Source organism: Diceros bicornis, chromosome X (genome assembly GCF_020826845.1).
Source record: "Diceros bicornis minor isolate mBicDic1 chromosome X, mDicBic1.mat.cur, whole genome shotgun sequence".
Lineage (NCBI taxonomy): Eukaryota > Metazoa > Chordata > Mammalia > Perissodactyla > Rhinocerotidae > Diceros > Diceros bicornis.
The window spans coordinates 73329199-73354532 of record NC_080781.1 but is presented as its reverse complement, the minus strand read 5'-3'; the positions used below and the strand labels follow the sequence as shown (position 1 = coordinate 73354532).

Here is a 25334-nt window from a genome sequence, read left to right as displayed (position 1 = left end):
GAATCAGTTTAAATAGAATGGGGATAATAAAGGTTTTAGTATTTCTTTAAACTTAATTAAATTATACTATTTCGTATTTAATTGTCTCATTCCCATAGATCAGAGATCAGCAAATTTATGGGCCAGATAGTAAATATTTTAAGCTTTGCAGGCCATGTGGTGCCTCTTACATCTACTTAACTCTGTTGTTGCAGTGCAGAAGCAGCTATAGACAGTGTAAGGTGACTGTGTTCCGATAAAACTTTATTTACCGAAACTTTATTTATAGGCAGCAAGCTGGATTTGGCATGTGGGCCGTAATTTGCAGACTCCTGCTATAGATTGTGGATTAAGCTTTCTAATGCAAGCTTCTGTATCTTAGAAATGAAAATATAGGCCTGATGTCTGAGTACTGGTTTCTTTACTATACGTCAACTAATAATGGATAATATTAATTGATAATTTTTGTTTGATTTAAACTCTGTAGTCTTTAGAAGTTCAGTACTTCCAAACAAGAAATCTAAATAAATGACTTCTAGTATCTACAATGATCATTTTCTTTTGATTTGAGTTCAAAATGTATTCAAATCCTATACATCTTGATCCTTAATCTTCATCTAAATGGAAGGTGCTCATTATCTCTGTTTGGGATTTTTAAAACTCACAGGCATGCTAGAGAGCCTGGTTTGATTTTCCACTTTTTCCTGTGTCCCAGGCATCAGGAGCCCAGTGGCTCTTCTCTTCTGTGTGACTCTCTTCTGACGACATGTAAAATACAGAGAGTCTGAGCCTGAGAATTCTACATGATAGAGGCCATCCATGGTCCATTTAGGGTAGTAGTCATCCTTTAAATTGGCAACTTAAGTATATTTTTTAATCTATTTTTTCTACAATGATACAGAGATTTGACCTATTTTACATTGTTCATTAAAACAAATGAAAATTATTTAAATTTAAAATGGACAAAATTGATATCATACTTCATTGAAGTTGAAGTTTGAAGTAAAATATTAAAACCCAAATGCTTAGATTTTAACTTCTTAATCATTGATTTTAGATTTAATTCTAATGCCCTATTCATATGAACTATAAAAATTCCATAATTGTTGCTGTATAAGTATATATTTACCAGATTTGTAATGGTTTAACTAGTAATGACTTTGTTTTATCTTCATTAAAAGTAGTGAAATAATAATCTTAAAGTTTGATGTTGAATAATTTTAAAATAATTTTTTTTAGGACTAAAGTATTTTATCCTAAATTCAATGACTGACTTTTTTTTTTTTGTTTACAGTTTTTTGATATTCTAAATTTTTCTAAGGCATTCATTAATCTAAGAAATTTAAATAACTAATTTCTTGAAACTGAAATTCTCAAGTGAATTTGTTTAAAGTGTATTTGTTAAAGTGATTATAATTTTAGAACATGCTATGTTTAAAATAAATTTCAACATGAAAACTTTCTATTTGAATTTAGAATTTCTTTTTATTTTTAGTTTTGTCCATCAACTAAAGGCACAACCAGATACCTCACTTCTACTGGTGCTGATGGAACAATCTGTTTCTGGCAATGGCATGTAAAAACAATGAAGTTTAGGTAAGTTTAGAATTGGATTAGAAATTCTGTGAAAAATCAAGCATGTTCACTTTTCCTTATTGCCCTGAGAGATTCTTAATAGTCCATGTATTTAAGTATATAAATGTATGTGTCTTGGTGTGTATATATACATCCAACCTACTTCACTTTGATGTTAGAGATTTTAAAATAAAATTTTTATGAAGCCAATGTTAAAGAGACTCTTTAATTTATACACAAGATTTTAGTAAGGAGTATTTGTTTCATTTCTTATTCCTGTAAGACGACTTTGAACTTCTCTTAATGGTAGTAGTAAGTGACATGGTAATTTGTCTGTAAAGCTAGAATAATAATGCTGATATCATAAAGTATATTTGCAAGGTTAAATGTGTTTTTAACCTGAATGATAAGAATAGTACTTATTGACCACTTCAATTTGTGGTTTCTATAATATTGGTGGTAAATCTGTCAACATCCAGCAGTGTGCTAAAATTCTTGCATATTAAATGAACATGATTGGGCCGGCCCCGTGGCTTGGCGGTTAGGTGCGCGCGCTCCGCTGCTGGCGGCCCGGGTTGGATCCCGGGTGCGCACTGACGCGCCGCTTCTCTGGCCATGCTGAGGCGGTGTCCCACAGACAGTAACTAGAAGAATGTGCAGCTGTGACATACAACTATCTACTTGGGCTTTGGGGAAAAAATAAATAAATAAAAATTATTAAATGAACATGATGAAAAATAAAAACATCTTACTTTTCTCTTAGAGATCGCCCAGTGAAATTTACTGAGAGATCCAGACCAGGAGTTCAGATATCTTGTTCATCTTTCAGTTCTGGTATGTGTAAAAATGAAGTGTTTTGAATACTCAAAATATTGAATGATCCAGTTGTAAAAGATATATTTTTCAATTTTGTGGAGAAAAAAATGCATATCTTTGAGTATTAATGGAAGCATACCAAAAATGTGAACCATAGGTTACAATAGATGGACCCTTGTGGACTTTAATTAACATGTAATAGCTTTTGAGTTTTTTTTCTTATTTATAATTAATATGTTTTTATATAATGCAGAATTTAGTTGGTAAAAAGTATAGCCCCCCCCCCAATTCATTAAAACCCTGCCCTGACTTTTCAGAGTTTACTGTGTCTCCATATAGAAGACGCTTCTACAATGTGTAAACAGTGCTTTTCTAGTGCTGAGAATCGTACACTAGTTAAGCTTTTCTTTTGTTTTTTATTGTGGTAAAGTATAACATAATATTTACCATTTTAATAACCATTTTTAATGTACAGTTCTGTGGCAGTAAGTATATTCACATTGTCCTGCATACATTACCATCATCTATCTCTAAAATTTTTTCATCATCCCAGAAGCAGTTGAGTTTTTACACTTAACCACTGTAGCCACTATAAAAAGAACTGTAGATATAGGTCATTTTATAAATAATTTTGAAACATTATGTTTTTACATAAAATAAAAAGAAATGATATTCTTCAAGGCTGTAACCTTTAATTATGATCTAAATGCATGTCTTTAATGTATAGTTGGTGGATTTTTGTTGGGTGAATGATATAGTTCTTTAAATATTTCTCTTGCTTTTCTTGAATTTTACTTATTTTTCTCTGAAATGTTAGTATGTCTTTAATGATTAGAAGATAACCTTGTGTTTCTTGAAGGCTTTTTATTAATATAAGGTATCTAAAGAAGCAATCAGAGGGTTTTTAATGTTCCTTGGTACAAAGTTTGTTTTTTAATCCTCCAGGTGGTATGTTCATTACAACAGGTAGCACTGACCATGTGATCAGAATCTATTATTTGGGTTCTGAGATCCCTGAGAAAATTGCTGAATTAGAGTCACATACGGTAAGAGCAAAATGAGAAACTTAAATATATTGCTTTCTTTTATAACACCCCTGGAAAATTGGTTTTATTTCTTCTTTTCTGATCTGTACCCTAATTTAATATAGATTAGTGCTGAAACCCATATGGTAATATGTCTCTTTAGTAATGAAGATCAGAGTGAAATTCTAGATTTGGTATGTTTATAGTATTTAAGACAAGTTCTATTTGACTATATGAAAAAAGAAAAATGTATATATTACAGTAATAGTTTATGAAAATCCTATTTTAGCCTGCTGTATTTTATTAGTTATATAAGCTGTTTGTTACTTTAAAATCTACACACTTATTAAAAGACGTATTAAGTATGCCTTAGGAAAAAAGTTCTTTTTACTGAATTTAGCTTGTTGATCTTAGTGTGATTGTTTTCAGAATGCCATCAAAGACTGCTGAAATCTAATCCCACTTAGTTATCAATAACAGCCTTCCATACAGGGAACAGCTTTATGCCTGGGGTGATAGTCATTGGTGACTAGCACTTTTCCTCTCAAGCTATCTCCACTTCCCTGTGGCTTTTTTAGGAAGCTTGGAGCCACTATTGTTTATTCATATCCTTGTGTACCTTTCATCTCTTCCTCCTCTTTCTTTCCTTACCTTCTTCTCCAGATAATTATTTACTGTGGAATACAGCAATATTTCTCTTTCAGCTCGCTGTACATCTCACATGCCTCCTTGTCAAAGCTGTATAGTTAGCATTTGAATGCACTCAGCTTTGCAAGTCTTAATGTTACTGTTCTTACTACTGTTGACACCTCATTTGGAATAGTATTAGTGCACATCAATAAAACACACACAGTTTCCCTGAAAGATGACCTTTATAAAAAGATGCTTTGTGAGTTGTAGAATCAATCATGTTCCTTAAATTAGTAGTACAAAAGACCTCTGTTGGAAACCTTCTCCTTGAGCTTTTGGAAACAACCTCCTGCTTTTTGTCCTATCGTATAAACATAATTGGACAATCTCCTTATGAAGAGTTACTGAACCAAGCTGAGCTCTCACCTTGGTATTACTTACTCTTAGATACTAACATCCTGGAATATTATGTAAATTGTGAAAGGAAAAACTTAGAAATATGTAAAGATATCAATCTGAGACTATCCAGTGGGAGAAATCCTTTTATTCTAGAGCATGCAAAAGAGGCATCTTTACAGTTACCACTCAAGCAGGGTGTGTATACAAGTGCAGTCAAGTTTATTGAGAGCTGAGAGAGAAATAGGCAATAAATGGATGAGAAAGAATTGAGGGGGGAAAATATGAAGAAAAATTGATTAGCAGAGTTTTTTTGCAGGTGCCCAGCTAAGCAAAAAAGTCAGAAAACGTAAACGTTCTCTGTTGAAATCAGTGGCGGCTTGGGCTGGCCCGGTGGCGCAGCGGTTAGGTGCACGCGCTCCACTTTGGCGGCCCTGGGTTTGCAGGTTCGTTCGGAACCCCGGCGCGCGCCAATGCATTGCTTGTCAGGCCATGTTGTGGCAGCGTCCTATATAAATTAGAGGAAGATGGGCACAGATGTTAGCTCAGGGCCAATCTTCCTCAGCAAAAAGAGGACGATTGGCGTCGGATGTTAGCTCAGGGCTGGTCTTCCTCAAAAAAAAAAAAGAAATCAGTGGTGGCTTGTTAGTCATTGAAAATAAGATATCTTTTCAGAACATCTAAAACCAATTATTACAACTGGCAGTGAGAATCCAGAATCTGTCAGATAAATACTACAGTGAAATCATGGAACAGTATGAATCACACATACATATGAAGACAGTTTAATAATTTTTAAAAATGAAAAATAATTAAATACAAAGTATCTGAGCTTTTTATTAAAAAATTAAGTTCAAATGTAGTTCAATTATTGAGTGGTTTGTGAAAATGTGTACAGCATTTGGGGATACATTTTAGCCTTATTATCAAGGAATAAAGAGAAGGAAAACACACATTTTGGCCTAGACTTTAATCTTCTCATCACTATAATACACATTATATTTGTCAAAGTATAGTTCAATATAAAAGAATATTCAAACAGCAGTATCTAAACAGTACCTAAAGACTGTCAGATGAATCCGTTGTAAAATAATTAAATAAACCATGTAAGAAATAGGAAATGATTGATTTGTTTTCTGAAATTAAAAAAAAAAAAGTTAAGTTGGGAAATTTAATTCAACTACTTTTAAATCAATTATTTTAAGGTGGCATTTTAGATTAGTGTGCTGCCTTGTTATGGGGGACGTAATCAACTAATACCTATTCAGAACTATCTGTCTCTTGAGATTATGGTTTAGAAACAGGTTTGCTTATGTCTGGTTTGTCTCAAATTACTGCTGATAAAGTATTCCTCCTTAGTTAATGAATTGTTTCAACCTTCATTAATTTTTTTTAAGAAAATCAGAGGTTTTTTAAAGAAAATTATAGTATTAAAAATCTGCTCCATGATGCTTTTGCACATGAATATGAGGGGAAGAGTACTTTATTAATTTTAAAAATAAATTAATTCTAACCAAAAATCTATTGTTTCATCTCTTAGGACAAAGTTGTTGCTGTTCAATTCTGTAACAATGGAGACAGGTAACTATGTATTACATATCTGTGTAAACAAATACGTGACATATTTTACCTCTGTTCCCTCAGAAGTAGCAAACTCTACTATAGATAGGTTTTTTTTTCTTCTGTGAGGAAGATCAGCCCTGAGCTAACATCCATACCAATCTTCCTCTTTTTGCTGAGGAAGACTGGCCCTGGGCTAACATCTGTGCCCATCTTCCTCCACTTTATATGGGATGCCGCCACAGCATGGCCTGACAAGCGGTGTATTGGTGTGTGCCTGGGATCTGAACCCCGGGCCGCCAGCAGTGGAGTGCGTGAACTTAACCGCTATGCCACGGGGCTGGCCCCTACTATAGATACTTTATTTCTATCTAGTCATTTAGGCTGAAAGCCCTTGTCTATCTTTGATGACATTCTCACCCCATCTCTTCTAAACTCCCATCCAAGTAGTAGGCATAGTCTATCAGTTCTTCCTTTCTGAATGATTTCTTTTTTGTTTATTTTGATTTTTCCATTTCTGTTATCACCCACCTTAGTCAAGGATTCCATCATTTGACCCATTGCCCTCAGTTTTCTTCTCCCTTCTAAATATATCCTGTCCATCTCTGCCAGCTCAGCATTGCTCTGTTCAGAAATCTTGAGTGTTTTCTCTTTGTCTGTAGAATAGAATTCAAATGTCTTAGTCTGGCATTCAGAACTCTCTAGCAACTTGGCTTAGAACTACATTTTTTTCTCATCTACTATTCCCCATATATAGATTCAGTCTAATTGATTTAATCATCATTCCTGTTATATCCCATATATATTCTTTCATATATTCCTTTGCTTATACTTTGCCTTACACCATTCTTACCCAGAAATATCATCCCCTTCCTTCCCTTCACTCCTTCTCTTTCCTTCCTACATCCTTTCTGTCCCTTCCACTGTCCGTCAGTCTATTTTCACTCTCCCTCCTGGATCTCTTCTTCTCTAAGTCCTATCTTCCTTTTAAGGTTTATGTCCACCTGAAGCCTTTCCTGACTGCTCCAGATTTTAGTTATCTTGTCTTCCTCTGAATATCTGTATCACTTATTGTTTCTACTATTCATGATACATATTTCCTATGTCTTTAAACTCAGAAATTATATACAGGTATTTGTATACCCTCCCAAATGTCTGATCCCAAAAAGGTGATAATCTTCTACTCTGGCCTGAAAATTGACCTAGAATAGACTTAAAAATTTAACCACTTAGCATAAATTTGTATCCATATATGTCTATAAAGACTTTATGTGGATGACCATGTTTTATTTTAAAATATTTTTCGGACAGTGGGTGATTACTGTGATGAATTTGTTCATCTTTGTTAAATGCAAGAGTAAATAGTGATGGTCCACAAAGAATGACATTTATATTAGGAATGAAAAAACCTTTAAATAATTTTTAAGGTTGGTTTATTGTGCTATACTGAGTTATACATTTAAAGGTTTGTACAGCTATGATTCTTTTCATGCTAGAAGAATCTGAATTTTTTAATTCCTTGTATTTTTCCTTAAAGGGGAATCGTTATTTTATCTTAATTAGTTATGTGGCCAATAAACATATCAAAAGATGCCCAGTTTTACTAATAATCAAAGAAATGCAATTTAGAATAACAGTTAAGAAGTTTTTTCTTTCATAATGACAAGATAATGAAGAATAACACACAATATTGCCAGGGGCTTAGGGAAAATGGACACTCTACACCACTTTTGATGAGATTGTAGATCATTAAAAAGAAAAATACTTTTCAGGGAAATAATTTGGCAGCATGTATCAGATAAAGGTTTAAAAATGTGCCTCCCCTTTGGCTCAGCAAAGATATATATAAGGTTGTACAAAGGTGTGTATATAGATAGGCATCACAACATTATTTATAATGATGAAAATTGGAAACAGTATGAATATTCATCATTAGGTTGTTGATTAAATTTTGATACATCCATATAGTTGAACACTTACTAAAGGTGATGGTAGTTTTATATTTGTAAACATAGAAATGTATCTATAAAATACACTTAAGTTAGGGAAAAATATTATAAAATGTTATATGTAGTATAATTCTATTTCCTGTAGGTGGAAAGATATAACTATATGTTTTTAATAAAGTCTGCAAGAATAGAAACTAAAGTATGAACAGTGATAGAATTATGGGTGAATGAATGTATTTTTTATAGCAATTTTATTGAGATATAATCCACATAACATAAAATTCAGTGTTTTTTAGTATATTCGTAGGGTTTTACAACCTTTACCAGGGCCGGCCCCGTGGCTTAGCTGTTAAGTGCGCGCGCTCCGCTGCTGGCGGCCCGGGTTCGGATCCCCAGGTGCACACTGACGGGTGCGCACTGACGCACAGCTTCTCCGGCCATGCTGAGGCCCTGTCCCACATACAGCAACTAGAAGGATGTGCAGCTATGACATACAACTATCTACTGGGGCTTTGGGGAAAAAAAATAAATAAATAAAATTAAAAAAAAAAAAAAAGATAAAAATTACAACCTGTACCACAATCAATTTTAGAACATTTCATCACCCCCCAAAAGAAATCCCATACAGTTTAGCTCTCAGTCCCCAATCTTTTTATGCTCCTACCTCAGCTCTGGGCAACCATTAATCCATTTTTTTGTCTTTATAGATTTTTTACTTATTCTGGACATTTCATATAAGTGGAATCATATAATATGTGGTCTTTTGTGACTGACTTCTTTCACTTATCATAATGTTTACAAGATTCATCCGTGTTGCAGCATGTATCATCATTTCATTTCTTTTTTTTTTTTTTATTATTTTTTTTTTTTGAGGAAGATCAGCCCTGAGCTAACATCCGTTCTAATCCTCCTCTTTTTGCTGAGGAAGACCGGCTCTGAGCTAACATCTATTACCAATCCTCCTCCTTTTTTTTTTTTTCCCCCCAAAGCCCCAGTAGATAGTTGTATGTCATAGTTGCACATCCTTCTAGTTGCTGTATGTGGGACGAGGCCTCAGCATGGCCAGAGAAGTGGTGTGTCGGTGCGCGCCCGGGATCCGAACCCCAGGCCGCCAGTAGTGGAGCACGCGCACTTAACCCCTAAGCCACGGGGCGGCCCCTATTTCATTTCTTTTTATTGCTGAATAATATTCGATTGTATGAATATACCACAATTTGTTTATCCATTTATCGGTTATTGGACAATTGGATTGTTACCACTTTTTGACTTGTGAATAATGCCACGAATATTTCTGTAGAAGTTTTTGTTTTTTTCTCTTGGGTATATATCTAAGAATAGAATTGCTGAGTCATGGTAACTCTGTTTATCATTTTGAGGGACTGCCAAACTATTTTCTAAAGTGTACCATTTTAATTCCCCCCAGTAGTGGATGAGGATGAACATACTACTTTTTATAATTAGAAAAAAAGTGATTTTCATTTTGGAGGAAAGTAATAAGTATATTTTAACTGTTTCTTTGCAGTTTAAGATTTGTTAGTGGAAGTAGAGATGGAACAGCAAGAATTTGGCAATATCAGCAACAAGAATGGAAGAGTATAGTGCTAGATATGGCTACTAAAATGTCTGGGTAAGATTGGATGCTAGATATTTCAGTGGTTCCCATATGGTATAGTATCTTTTACTTTATTATATTGTATTTAACAATGAAAATAAAATATCTTTAGATTAGTAAATCATTTGGAGTTAATTGGTAGATGTGATGTTTGCCTCTGTATTTAGTCTCTAAGTAAATTGCCTTTTGCTGTCGATTGACAGACTGGATGATAGGAACATTGCTGATTCATTCAAAATTCTGATCTCTTGTGACCCAAAGATCTCTGTGCTCTACTAATGCCCATAGAGTCATTCCCTGCCTTGGTTTTCTATAGGTCATTTTTTATATTTGTCTGTACTACTTTCTACTTTGAGGGCTGTCCCTATTAAATGTCATCATATGTTTAACCATTTTTCTAATTTACTGAGCATATTGGTAGCATAACTGCTTAATACTGTAAGTACACTTAATCAGCATTCTGTGTCATCATCTTCACTGTTGATTGGAAGACATATAGTTACCTCGTTGGGACACTATAGTTTCTTTAGAGTATGACCCTGAAATTAATTATCTTTCCATTAATAACAATATAGAACTGACTTTGTAGTCATAGCCAGCTACTGATAATGTCATATTCAATTAAATGAAAAGTTACTAAATTTCTTACTGTTCTATTACAAGATCTATTAGTTTCAAAATTTTTGATATTGAAGGGAATAAAGTGTCCATTATATATTTTTTCATATTTTCTGGTAACCACATTACTTTGTATTTTATTTTTCAAGATACTTGTAGATTTCTTTCTAGTTTCCCTTTTTTTCTTGTTCTTGTGTAACTAACTATGAAATTTTTGTCATTTTGTCTGTTTTTCTCCCTAAGATAAACTTATGGGTACTGATATAGGTACTTTTTATTATTTTATTTTGTGAATACTTAAAAGTATAGTTTAGAATTTTTTTTATCTAAAAAGTTGCATGCTCCTGGAGAGATTTTTGTCATAATTTGCTGTTTCAGATGTACCTTTGTTAAAAATATGCAATATATGAATATTGGAAATTATTTCCTTTAGGAATAATTTGCCATCTGGAGAAGACAAGGTCACTAAACTTAAGGTGACTATGGTGGCCTGGGATCGCTATGACACCACAGTTATTACTGCAGTGAACAATTTCCTTTTGAAAGTATGGAATTCTATCACAGGGCAACTTCTTCATACTTTATCTGTAAGTATTCTATTTTTAGAATAATTAAAATGGTCAAAAAGTGCCTTATTCTAGAAGACAGGAAATTTAAGTTCTAGGTTACTTTCTATGACTGTCCCTTGGTGGGGTAATTATTTCAGGTACCTCTGTTGACATATCTGCAAAATAGGAATGACACATGGTATAGCTGCTAAAAACAGGTACAAAAACCTTTGAAGAGCCTTTCCAGGTCTGATATTTATTTATCTGTTGTGTTATCATATGCAGTTAAGGGTATATAAGATATTTTGTTTTTACCATGAGTTGGGATTTTTTGTTGTTATTGTTTTAGGAGTAAAGCTAACTTTATTTCGATGGGTATCCTGTATATTCTACTTTCAGGGATTAGTTTACGCCAGAAGTAGAAGTAAGAGGAAGAAGTAGGAGAAAAAGGTGTCTTTTCTCTTTCTTTTAAAAAATGTATTCGTCATAGTAAAAGGCTGCAGTATTTGTGGTATGAAAAGTTGATGGGATTAATAACAGAAGTCACATAGATAGGGTTGATGTTGTTCAGTTTATCATGGTATAGGTTGACTTCAGGTTACCTTAAAAGCCTTATTTCCTATCTCCTTCAATTATCAATTCATAAGTACTTTAAGGAGAAGGGCCAAGTGATTGCCCTATGGTTTACATAGTAGTAAATGATAGGGATTAGAAACCAATTCTCATGACTCAATTCTCTTTGTAGTATACCATGGTATCATCCTTATTTGACTCCTGTGTCAGATAATCTTATCTAAGGCCTCTGAGGTTTCTAAAGATTTGTTTAATTTTGGGAGGATTTCCCATTTATCTTTCATATCCCCCACAAGTCCTCTTTCCTAAATAAAACCCTAACATTGCATTAGTGGAATTTTGGATTCTTCGTTTTATCTGTTAAACCAATCCTTACTTTGTTCTGGCTTTCCCTATTCCCTGATATAAGTTTCTATTAATATATGTGGGGAAAAAAATACTGTTTGCTTGATTCTTTATTAGGAAATATTTGTCTGTGTCAGCACACTCCAATAGAAGCGTGAGCCACATATATAATATTAATTTTTCTAGTATCCACAATAAAAAAGTAAAACACAATAGGTGAAATTAATTTTAATAGTATATTTTATTTAACCCAATATATCCAACATAGTAACATTTCAACATGTAATTAATATAAAAAATTCTTAATTAAATATTTTGCATTTTTTTCATACTAAACCTTTGAAACCTGGTTTGTATTTTACAGTTACAGAATATCTCAATACACACTAGCCACATTTCAAACGCTTAATAGTCACACGTGGCTAGCAGCTACAGTGTTAGACAACACAAGTCTATATCTCTAAAAATCACAATTTCAAAGGCCATGTAGCCGTTGGTTTTATAAATCCATGTAAAATTATCTTTTAATAAGTACCTTAACTTAGAGTTGTTTTTAGTGGCACTCGTCCCATGGGCTGACTCATGGGTCATCAGTTTTCAGTGAATTTCATGTCTTCAATGAAAAAATTTTAGAACAGGCTATTTTTGGTCCTTGTAACAGTCAAATCTACTTAGTTTGGGTATAGAACTTATATATTCTGTTCTAACAATTTGTATATCAGTGTCTTAGTGGGGTGTAAAGTTCTTCCATTCAGCAAATACTTATTGAGCATCTACTCTGTGCCAGCCACTGAGCTTGGTGTTAGGAATAAATGGTAAATTAAAGAGTGCTTGTTCTCCTGAAGTTTACAGCCTATTGAGAGGAAAAAAAAATAGTTAAATAAATTCTAAGAAAGAAACGTGCAAAATACATTGTAAATTTCTAACAAGGTGACAAAACCTGGTCTGCGAGGGTCATAGGAAGTGAACTTTAGGTTAAGATTTGAAAGATAAGTAGAAATTACCCAGGTCTCAGCCTAAATGTCACCTCCTTGGCAAGGCCTTCCCTGATCAAACAATCTAGATAGCCTCTCAGTCTGTCTTATTACATCACCTCGCTTTATTTTCATCATAGTGTTTATCATGACCTGATATTTTCTTGTTTGTTTATTTTCTGTCTCAACATGGTAGAGGATCAATTAATATTTGGTAAATTACATATGTGAGGAGGTTGGGAGGTTCTTCCAGGAAGAGGGAAGAGCGTATACAAAGGTCTTGAGGTAGAAGGGAGTTGAAAGAAAGCCAATTTTCATCACTTCTCGGCCTTTTGGCTAAGATCAAGTGAAAGAAAGCCAGTTTTTGTCTAGAGCACAGAGAGCAAAAAGAGTATCACCAGATAGGACTCAAGAAATGGACAGGGCCAAACTATTCAAGGTCTTCTAGGATCTATCTTAAGACCAATAGGAAACCATTAAAGGGTTTAAAAGCAAAGGAATGACAGGTGAATTTTGCTTTTAAAAAATAACCTTATAATTCTGATGACAGAGTAGAGAGAACAGATTAGAATGGAGATAAGAATGACTCTAGGATGCTGTAGGAGTCTATGGTAGGATGGGCCATGATGATAATTTAGATTTGGGTGGCTATGCTGGAAATAGAGGTGTGCTTAATAAATAAAAATAGAGCAGATGATAAATCATAAGACATTACTGAATTTGGCTAGGTTTTATTCTCCATGATCCAATGACTATGTCCTATCTTAAGGCATGTGACCAAAAAAATAAAATCCCCTATTTAGAAGCACGTCTTTCCCAGTGTACACTTAAGTAGTTGTATCATTATCATTTGAGTTTCATAAAGTAATGTTATTGTTTATTGGTTAGGAATCTGAGAAGGTATTTACTATATCATTGATTATTCAGCAAGTGCTTTTGTTATAACAAAGAGAATTTTTTTAGTAGTCACTGGGGAAAAAGCTTTGATAAACTTGCAGTTGTTATGGTATTTATTGTAATGGGATTTTACCTACTAATTTTAACATTTTACATTTTGAGCCAGTCTGCAGTTATTTTTTAATAAGCTATATTTTTGTCCATAATGGTAATGAGGTAAGATACGCCAATATTCCACTTTTTTATGCAATGATTTGGGATAAAATGCACTTTTTAGGTTCACAATATATGATCAATTGTAGAAGCTCCTAATGTGTAATATGCTGATGTGTTCCTAAGTGAAATGCGACTTCAGAATGTCCTGTATGCTTTTCTAAGACTTGGCGCCTGTTTGTTAATCATGTACTCTCTAGCCAGGAGTTAAGGAAAATCAACAATGATCTTACTCAGGTGTCAGCAAACTTGGTCTTTAAGAGGCCAGATAGTAAATATTTTAGCTTTGCAGGCCACATGTGGTCTCTGTTGCATATTCTTTGTTTTTTACAGCCTTTTAAAAATGTAAAAACAATTCTTAGCTCACAGGCTGTGTGTACAAAAATGTCTGGGAGCCGGATTTGGCTGGCAGGCTACAGTTTGAAAACTCCTGATCTAAGGTGTCTATATACTGGTATTCATTGATTTATTGAAAGGGAAACATTTGCATAAAGCATTGGTTTTAAAACTTATTTTTTTTAGCGGCAAATCCATTTTTCAGATAGCATATTAGATGAAACCTTCAAATATAAAGCAGATAAAAGGCAGAGCCATTATACTTTGTTGTTTGAATATATCGTGGGGCCTCCCAAAATACAATTTGAATACCAGCAATAGACAGTGCTGGATATTTATACAATGTTACAAACCAGTGTTACTGCAATAAAAAAATTAATTAAAAATTAAAAAAAAATAATGAATGGGTCATGAATGCTGAATGTTCTGCAGTGTCTGGAATGGTCCCACACAACTAAGAATTGTCTTACAATGCCAATAATACTCCTCTTAAGAAACATTGATAGCTACTTACAATGACGAAATGTAGTTAGGCACCCAGAATTGGGTTCTTGTAATAACATTTTCTTTGCAGTTAAGACTGGAGCTGTCAAAGAGGTAAGCATATTTTATATGTATAAGGAAAGGGATCATTGTTAAATATCTGAAATTAGGATGTGCATCTCTTTTCAGAGATGTGCTGGTAAAACCTAAGAGAGGGACTAACTAAGTACACTGGAGTGAGGGTATCTCCTGAGATTGGCTTCCCTACTTCTTGTTAACTGTTAGTGTTGATCTCTTTTAAAGCAGACACTCTTATGTGTTAAATTTGTGAACAGTGTAGATATATCGTATCCTACCAATGCTAGGACAAAATTACTCTTTTTATGCTCATTTCTTTTTCAAAAGGAGATCCTGAAAATAAGAATAACACCTCAGGGGCCGGCCGGTGGCATACTGGTTAAGTTCCCACTCTGTTTTGGTGGCCCGGTGTTCGCAGCTTTGGATCTCAGGGGCGGACCTGCACACCGCTGTCAAGCCATGCTGTGGCAGCCACGCACATGTGAAATAGAGGAAGATTGGCACACATGTTAGTTCAGTGACAATCTTCCTCACCAAAAAATAAAAAAATATATATTAAAAAAAAGAATAACACCTCAGCATTTTGTCAATGTTTTCCAAATTGAGCTGTTTTAAGACCGTGTTATTCCTAAGTAATGTTCAAAGAATGATCGGTAATCTGGATAGATACTTTCTTGTATTTTTCTCCTAGGAAAACTTAAAAGGCAAACCTACCAATAATAGTAACAAATCAAATGCCAAGGGAGTATTTTCAATGTTAGGACAATAAATGTATGTGTCTGAAGTTTAATTGTGCAAAAATTTGTTAGTGTCTTCGGTTTTAAGTTCTGAAATATATGTCAAGTTAAACTTGGTCACAGCTGTTCTAAGAAGTACTTAAGGAGAGAAAGAATGTTATTGTTCATTTTTTATGTGTATTTTATACATGCATATCTGTGCAAAAACTCTTTTACCAAAATTATTCATTAAAATCCACTTGTTGGGGAAAAAAAAAGTGCTGGATGAAGAACAATGGAAGTTTGTCTGTTATCACTGTGACAGAATTGAATGTTAATGAAAGATTCTGTTTGTCACATTTTCTTTGGCCTTTTAGATAGCAGAGTCCTAGAAATACAAATTCTACTTCAGGGGCCTGGTTAATGAACTGCAACTGTTTTGGACTATCATTATTTTAAACACCTTTTCGGGTTGACCAAATAAATCAGATACTCGGTGTTGCTTTTCATTTTTAATATTGATTTTATCACAGGGACATGATGATGAGGTATTTGTTTTGGAAGCACATCCATTTGATCAAAGGATCATACTTTCGGCGGGTCATGATGGGAACATTTTTATTTGGGACCTTGACCGGGGGACCAAAATTCGGAATTATTTTAACATGGTAAGGAAAATCTGTGCTTAGTTCATATTAAAACAGACTTCTCTTATATGACAGCTTGGTAATTAAAAGTATACTTAGTACCAAGGAACCTCTTGTCAATTTGTGTTTAAATCTATACAGTAACTTAGAGAATGCCTCAATACCTGAGAGTAAGGCCAGTAGAGAATTATGCCTTTCAGGGTAAGTCTATTATCGTGGTGTTAGCATTTTCCAAATTCTGGTCCCCAGCTCTAAACTCTAGAAGCTCAAATTTAATAAGATTTTGGAGCTCACACTAACCAAAATCACAAAAAGGTTAGTGTTTAAAATATAATCCTAATTTACAAATCACAGCAGTGACTATATTATATATGCCTCTGGTAAACACCATGTGGCTTAGTTAATAATCAAGAACTTGTTTTGCAAACGTGGAATTGGAGATATGGATACTCTTAAGATATATTTCATACAAACCATGGAAAAATCTGGTCAGCTATCTCTTCTCCCGGTAGAACACCCTCCTATGGTGATGGGACTACTCATCCTCCGTATTTAGTGTCCCCTTCTGAAGAATAGTTCTGACTGAACATTTCTAAATTGTTGGCCTTTGAGCTCCCTTTTATAGGTTTTATACAGATCCAGAGTATTAATAATACCCTCTGTCTTTTGTTAGTAAAATTGATTTGTGTGCTTTAATTTTGGGATGGTTATTTTAAGCCTTACTTGCATTACAATTTAAGATGTGAAAATATCTTGACTTTCTGATATAACACCTTTGTCAATTTGGTTGTATTTAGGTCTTTTTTTATTCTCCTCAGTCACTTATTTAGTACTTCTTGAGATATGACATTGCTAGTAATGTTTGATGCCATCCATTACCTTTTGATTCTCCCTAATTTCTTTCAGTGCTTTACTGTTTCAGTAGGTTCTGAAGCCAGAGAGTACATTGGAATGTTCATGCATCACAGAATCCAAGATATTAGCAAACAGAAGCTATTGACTACTTATTATTTGAAAATTACCTCTTAAGATGACTTAAAGTGACTCCTCTAAATTTCAGATTGAAGGCCAAGGCCATGGTGCAGTGTTTGACTGTAAATTTTCACCAGATGGAAACCATTTTGCCTGCACAGATTCTCATGGACATTTGCTACTTTTTGGTTTTGGATGCAGTAAATACTACGAAAAGGTTAGTATATTTAATTCTTGTTGTAGACTGCAATTTTGAATTGTATCATTCATCAATTTTATTTGAAGCCTTCCAGTTAATAAGGGGTGTTGTGTGTCAATAGATAAAAATGACAAAATCACCTTTCTTGGTAAAGCATTTCACAACTACCAGAACATAAGGCTTGGCACTGTGAATCACTGTTAAGATATAGAGTGATATAGATAAAAAAATTCATTAGGAAATCCTTTTGCTTAGAACATATTCTCTGCACTGGCTTTCAGGTATAGTAGGAGAACAGCATTACCAGATTGCATCTTTTACTTATCATAAATTGGGAATAAACAGCTGGTGACCGAATGTTTATTTCTTGCTTGGCTACTTTGCCTATTATTGATCTTATTAAAATACTTTGGAAGCTAACTTAATTGGTTCCTTATATTTTATTAGCTGTGAATTTGGAATAGATTATAGAATCTTGGAGTTGGAAGATAACTCATAATTATTGAGTTTAGCTCAATACTTGTATCACCTTTGAATGTCTTTGATGCGATTGATATTTACCTGTCTCACCATTTATATTATACTCAATCTACTCTTATTTGAATAAAAATAAGCAAGAAAAATAGTTACAAAGGTTGGTATGATTTTTGTAACTTAAATAAAAATACCTAACTTATCTACTGTGTTAATTGCTTTACTTTGTCCTATCCTAATTGGAGAAATATGATATAGGGCCAGAAAGTAATACAGATTGTAAGATTTTTGTGGAGAAAATATAGGATTATGATCTAGGTGATTCACTTCTACCTAGAGGGAACATATGACAATAAAGGGCTATAAGAGAATGCAAAAATTATCTGATTTTCAAAATGCATGTGCTCTAGGAATGAAAATATGTGCTTATCTATAAATTCCCTGTGCACGTTAAATACTAAAAATCTGTCATAAAGATTCCAGATCAGATGTTCTTCCACACGGATTATCGACCTCTTATTCGTGATGCTAACAACTATGTATTGGATGAACAAACCCAACAAGCTCCTCACCTCATGCCTCCGCCATTCTTGGTGGATGTTGATGGAAATCCTCATCCCACAAAATTCCAAAGGCTAGTGCCAGGACGGGAAAATTGTAAAGATGAACAGCTTATACCACAGCTGGGATATGTGGCTAATGGTATGTTATCTCCAAAATTAAATTTAAAACATTGTGCGAAAAATTTTACTTGCTACTGTTCTCTCTATGATACATGCCTCGTGCTAAACTCTGTAGTAATTTATAATATATTTTACCCAGTAATTCCATTAATTTTCAGTTGCATAGTTCTTTTTACCTTACCAGAGTACTTTTACATTGTTTATCTCACCTAGATGCAGATAAATGGATTAGGACAAATAAGCATATGCTCAAGCAGAGAATGTGTTGACCTGCCTCCTTAGAACCCTGAACATATGCATGATCCTGTTGTTTATAGTATTGACTGCTAGTAATGATTAAATGTACTAACTTTAATGTGTCAAGCTTTTACAATTGGTGAAATTTCACTGCTCATGGTATTGGTATTTTAACTTGAGAGTCCATAGTTGATGGACCCAAGAAGAGAAAATTTCAAAAACCACAAACTGGGAAGTGACTATTTACTCATCCTTATGTTTGAAATGCAAAGAATTATTGAGTTTTGGGGAGGTGGTTGTGAGTGTTTAAATAATACTCAATCTTAGAGGATATTGTGGAAGCACTGATGAGTGTGATGCATGATGGGAGGATAGTAGAATAAGACATTGAAATAAGCTATTGTCTATCAAAGAAACTCTCCTGGTTGGCATATTTTTCTTCTGTATACTGCCTCCTCCACCTGCACCTCCACCCCCCCCACCAGAATGTCTTTATATTTTAGTTTGTTACTTGTAGGTTTTCTTTCAGGTATGAGGTAGTGAGTTACTGATTTGCAAACAGAATTTTATTTCCTTACTAGGAAATTAAGACTTAAATTGATCTTTATAGAGCGAAATGTTGCACATCTTCTTATGTTGTGTCTCATAAAGGTTTGTAGAGTAATGAGATGGTGTTACGCGTGTGCTAATAGTTACTTTGATGATGTCATATTTATTAAACATGGGGAAAAGCATGAATATTAAATAGGAGACAAAACTAAAAACTGTTGGTCTAGTGGTTAAAATTCAGTGCTCACACTGTGTGTTCCAGGTTCATTTCCCCATCAGGGAACCACACCACTCGTCTGTTGGTTGTCATACTGTGGCAGCTGCCTGTTTCTATGATACTGAAAGCTATGCCACTAGTGTTTCAAATGCCAGCAGGGTCACCCATAGTGGACAGATTTCAGCAGAGCTTCCAGACTAAGACATACTAGGAAGAAGGACCTGTCCACCCACTTCTGAAAAAAATTGGCCATGAAAATCCTATGATTAGCAGCAGAGCATTGTCTGATGTGGGGCTGGAAGATGAGAGGATGGTGCAAAAAAGACTAGACAGAGTTCTGCTCTGCTGTACACAGGGTCACTAGGAGTCAGAATCAACTTGCACTAACAACAAGAAAAACTAAAAACATCTAATAAAAAAATCTGTAATTCATCACACTTCATTTCCTGTAAGACTTGATCACATGGCTACTCTATCAGATACCATTTAATATTAGTAGAGGACAAGATAAAAACAGGTCTAAGATATATTTAAGAAAGTAAAAGATCATAGAAGTAAATAAAGTTTTTATTCAGAAGTAATCATTGAATTTCAGTGTATCATAAGAAATAATTTCTCTACTCATCAATATAATGAGATGTTATAAAAAGAGACAGTATTTGGGGGCCAGCCCTATGGCGTAGTGCTTAGGTTTGGCATGCTCCTCTTTGGCCATCCGGGTTCATGGGTTCAGATCCTGGGTGCAGACCTACACCACTTGTCAGCCATGCTGTGGCAGTAACCCACAATCAAAGTAGAGGGAGATTGGCACAGATGTTAGCTCAGGGCTAATCTTTCTCAAGGAAAATAAATAAATAAATAAAGGAAGATTGGCAAGAGATGTTAGCTCAGGGCAAGTCTTTCTCAGCAAGAAAAAGAGACAGTGTTTGAAAGACCATAATTTTGATTTCTTTCAGAAAGGAAATTCTCATGAAAGAAAGATATAAAACATTTTAGGTATCTGTGGTTGAACTTCTTCAAACTTTACTCAAATCTCTACTCCTCACTTTTAGCTTGGAATGTTTCATGGAAAAATTCATTTTTAAATTAATAATTTAATAATTATTCTTTAGGATGAGAAGGCCCTCATAATAATGTCTAATTTGGGCACATTGGTTAAGTCACACACAAGCTGACATACAAAAAAATTTAAAAATTCTTTAAAAAACATTTTGTTTGATATATGTTCTATTTTCATTTTAATCCTGTTTTTTTTTTTTACTTGTCTGGAAATTTATAGATTAAGCTTGTTTTTACCATATTTATAGTATACTAAAATGTAAGTAATTTTGTGTCTTTGTATCTTTGGTTTCATTAAGGTGACGGTGAGGTGGTAGAACAAGTAATTGGGCAACAAACCAATGACCAAGATGAGAGCATTCTTGATGGAATAATCAGGGAGCTACAGAGAGAACAAGATCTGAGACTAATTAATGAAGGAAATGTTCCACATTTTCCAGTTAATAGATCATATTCTGCTAATGGTGGTAAGTGTGTATATATTTGTAAAAGGTATGATGACTGTACTTTATTTTACTTGTACCAAGTAGTTACATATGAAGAACATTTTAGGTTTTTAAATAAAAACAACATTAAAAACATTTTTACTAATTTACAATTGTGATATCAGATATAACCAAGTGCCATAGTCTCGTTATCATTTGTGGCTGAAAAGACTTAGCATCTCCTAAGAAATACATACAGGTGTTATATTTTAATATACTGTTTTCTTTTAACTCAATAATTTATTTGCAGTTTTTACTTTTGTTCTAATAAGCAATGTGCTGCAGTAAGTCCAGCTCTTTCGTAGGGGAACCAACCCATAAAGTTTTCAAAATTAAAAGCGCTGTTTTTAAAAATTACTACCAAGAATATTTACCCTCCTTTGTTGAAAAGAAAGCAATGTATCACCTTTCTCTCTTGAATTTACAAAAATACACTAGACAACAAGAAGCCCTCTTCTTAGGGAATACAGATGCAACTTCTAAATTGACTTACGGCAATTTGATCTTAATTACCAGTATTATTCTAATCTATTGTATCTCTCCTGTCACTTTGTGTGAAATATGCCTATGCATCTGAGTTTTATATCATCTTACCTTGTGTCAGTTTTACTTTTATCAAGAACTATTCTAGGGGGCCAGCCCAGTAGTGCAAGCGGTTAAGTGCGCGTGCTCCACTGCGGCGGCCCGGGGTTCGCCAGTTCCGATTCCGGTCGCACACCGATACACTGCTTGGCAAGCCATGCTGTGGCGGCGTCCCATATAAAGTGAAGGAAGATTGGCACGGATGTTAGCCTAGGGTCAGTCTTCCTCAGCAAAAAAAGAGGAGGATTGGCAGATGTTAGCACAGGGCTGATCTCCTCACAAAAAAAAAAAAAAAAGAACTATTCTACTTTAAAATGTAGTCCTCATATGGGATTTTGGCAAATATGTTTTTTTACATTTACATAATTGGGGTCACTTATTTGGGTATCGTGGAATTTTGGAGTCCACAGAAATGAATAAGGTGATTTAAATTTGAGGTGATTCACAAGGTATTTTAGTCATTTCCTGATTTCTTTAATATCCTAGAAAAGTAAAATAAAAACGTTCTTTGTTTAGGTCATTTGGAGCACCTAATTCATAAGCTTTCCTTAACCTGGAACAAGATAAGAAGTGGGCTGATAATCCTATCTATCCAGGCCCTTTGTTCCTAAGACATAAAACTTTCTTAGAACCCTGATTTAGAGACCTATTAATGAAATCAGCATTCAGCTGTACCTTTAATACTAGATTTCTGTGGATAAATTTAAAATGCCATTAGTCAGAGGGACTCCAATGACTTCTGCTTGCAATGTTCATTTGTTTTGAGGTTTTTCTGGTGCTTATTTTAACAGTTGAATGTTTCAGTTTGCATTTTTGTTTTATTTGCAAATATAACAAAAATCAATTAACAGAGACCTTTCCAGAGGATTAAAAAGAAAAGTAAAAGTTCTATTTTTTCTCCTTTCTTTCACTGCTTTCAAATTTTGAAAATGAAATTTTGATAGTTAAAAAAATTTTTTTTGTTTATACTTTTTCTCTATTTTTTTTATAAGGAAGATTCACCCTGAGCTAACATCTGTTGCCAGTCTTCCTCTTTTTGCTGAGAAAGATTGTCACTGAGCTAACATCTGTGCCAGTGTTCCTCTATTTTTTATGTGGGATGCCGCCACAGCATGGCTTGATGAGTGGTGTGTAGGTCCGCACCCGGAATCAGAACCTCGAATCCTGGGCCACAGAAGCAGAGCATGAGAACTTAACAACTATGCCACTGGGCCAGCCCGTCTCTTGCTATTTTTGAAAGCCTTATTGAAGCTTTATTCAGAAACCTTTTTTTTAATATTTTTATTGTTTGTTTATTTATTTTTCCCCCAAAGCCCCAGTAGATAGTTGTATGTCATAGTTGCACATCCTTCTAGTTGCTGTATGTGGGACGTGGCCTCAGCATGGCCGGAGAAGCAGTGTGTCGGTGCACACCCAGGATGTGAACCCGGACCACCAGTAGCGGTTAAGTGCGCACACTTAACCGCTAAGCCACGGGGGTGGCCCTCAGAAACCTTTTAAATGGCTAAATAAAGATAGAATTTAGATTAAAAAGCTGCTTTCTGAAGTACTACTAATAAACATTTGTGAATCTACCAAATCATGTTAAATACACTTTTTGTATTTACTGAGCATTTAGTAGATGACAGGTGAAAGTGCTTTGAAAAAAATTATAAAAGAGCCATAGAAACTAAACATTTAGTGAATGCCTGCTTTATTCATAACACTATAAAAACCATAAAGGGAGTATAGAAAAGGTAGAACAAATGGATAGCAATATTGTCCAGCAGTACTATCTTTGAATTTCCTATTTTATTTAGAGTTGTGATCTGGAAAAGTTTGGTGCCTTGGCTCAGAAATTAGTACCTTTCTTTGTTTTTATTTTAGCTCTGAGAAGTCCAAATATGGATATATCTTCTTCCCCAAATATTGGGCTTCGACGTAGTGGTCAAATTGAAGGTGTCCGACAAATGCATAACAATGCTCCTCGGAGCCAGATGGCCACTGAACGAGATCTCATGGCATGGAGCAGAAGAGTGGTGGTCAATGAGTTAAATAACGGTGTTAGTAGGTGAGTCAATAAGGTAACATTCAAAAGAAAATTGAGAGCTTTATTTTTTGTAAGTAAATTAAAATGTACTATGTTAACCTAATAACTAAGGTATTTTTTAATCCAGCTGAGTCGTGCATTAGTTTTTCCATATTATTCCTGTTAGTTCATTCCATAACAACTATTTAACGATTATCTTCATTTTGCTTAGCTTTGTGCTAAATGGTTTGGGGAATACTGAAAAATGAAAAACATGATCTCTGTCGTCCAAAAGTTTATAGTCTAGGTTAGCAGATAAGAATACAGATACTATTAAAGAAGAACATGAAGCCATATGTGATTAGATATGTCAGTGATATATGGACTCAAAATTCAACAGTGGTTCTGAGGAGAAGGCCATCAACTCTATATTGGAGCAGTGTGGGAGTGCAGTATAGATATGTAGTAGACCCCAGTGCTTTAGGGTATATTTAGAAGTGTCGTTTAAGTAGATTCCTTGGATGAAAGAATTTCATTAGGATGAATTTAAGATTTAGACTCCCTATCCTTATTTGTAAACTCTAACATTTGCTGTAATAGCAACTCCAGATGATCTACAGCAATTGGAAATATATTTAGAAAAGAGAAAGGACACTGACAGAGAACATATAAAATCCATTTTAATCATGTTATCTCCCTAATCAAGCCTTTTATGAGCTCAGCCAACAAGTAGCAAAATTAATTTGGTTTCACCCTTTCTTCCTTCAGCAGTAATAAAAAAAAGGTGACATAGCTAATTTATGAACTAAATGCTACCCCCTGGCAGTAGAGCAATTTGAAACAATTCTTTGCTCAAAACGTTAAAAGTCGAATTGAAAGCAGGGACTCAAATACATAGCTGTATGCCACTGTCATTGCAGCATTATTCACAATAGCTGAACAGTAGAAACAGCTCAAGTGTCTGTCAACAGATGAGTAGATAAACAAAATGTGGTATATACATAGAGTGGAATATTATTCAGCCATAAAAAGGAATGAAGTTCTGATACCTGCTACAACATGGATAAACATTAAAACATTATGCTAAGTGAAATAAACCAGACACAAAAAGACTAATAGCATATGATTCCACTTTATATGAAATATCTAGAATAGGCAAATTCATAGAGACATAAAGTAGATTACAGGTTAACAGGCACTGGTGGAAGGAGAAATAGTTATTGCTTAATGGTTACAAAGTTTATGTTTGGAGTGATGAAAAAGTTTTGGAAATAGTAGTGATGGTTGCACAACATTTTAAATGTCATTAACACCACTGAATTCTGCACCAAAAAATGGTTAAAATGGCAAATTTTACATTTAAAAATATTTTTGTTATCTGACTTTTAAACTATTGGGTTACATTTTGATGATTTTCTTTTACTTGGACCTTTGATTTGTTATTAGGGTTCAGGAAGAATGTCGAACTGCAAAAGGTGACATAGAAGTCAGTCTTTATACAGTTGAAAAGAAGAAAAAACCATGTTATACTACCCAAAGGGTAAGTTTGGTTTTACAGTACTTGGGAATACACTATTTGCAAATATTTGCAAATACCAGGTTTTTGAAAGGTGGCAGTTATGTATTGAGGGACCGTTTTGATAGGTGTCCGCATATAGGGAACCTAATTTTTGAACCCCAAATTGATAAAATTATACAAAGTCAGGATTGTCTCAAAAAATCTAGGACATGTGGTCATTGTAGCTATAGGATATTTGTATTAAAATACCATTTTCATATGGTTAAAGTAGAACCTTGAAATTATTGCCTGATCACTAATCACAATGTAATACAAATGCTCAGATACCCTAGGCCAGAGATTGGCAAACTACCACCCATGGGCTAAATCTGCTCTACTGC

General features: G+C 34.3%; 1 protein-coding gene across 1 annotated transcript in view; it reads left to right on the top strand.

Moving 5' to 3' along the window:
* Window positions 1–25334, top strand: part of BRWD3 (bromodomain and WD repeat domain containing 3) — a 137196-nt gene that overhangs the window by 61343 nt on the left and 50519 nt on the right. The window contains exons 9-20 of the mRNA XM_058536252.1: window positions 1475–1575; window positions 2318–2388; window positions 3316–3416; window positions 5962–6002; window positions 9453–9557; window positions 10594–10747; window positions 15857–15991; window positions 17031–17159; window positions 18092–18317; window positions 20660–20827; window positions 23294–23477; window positions 24882–24975. Of these exons, the coding sequence (XP_058392235.1) occupies window positions 1475–1575; window positions 2318–2388; window positions 3316–3416; window positions 5962–6002; window positions 9453–9557; window positions 10594–10747; window positions 15857–15991; window positions 17031–17159; window positions 18092–18317; window positions 20660–20827; window positions 23294–23477; window positions 24882–24975 (1509 nt within the window). The remainder of the gene's footprint in view (window positions 1–1474; window positions 1576–2317; window positions 2389–3315; window positions 3417–5961; window positions 6003–9452; window positions 9558–10593; window positions 10748–15856; window positions 15992–17030; window positions 17160–18091; window positions 18318–20659; window positions 20828–23293; window positions 23478–24881; window positions 24976–25334) is intronic.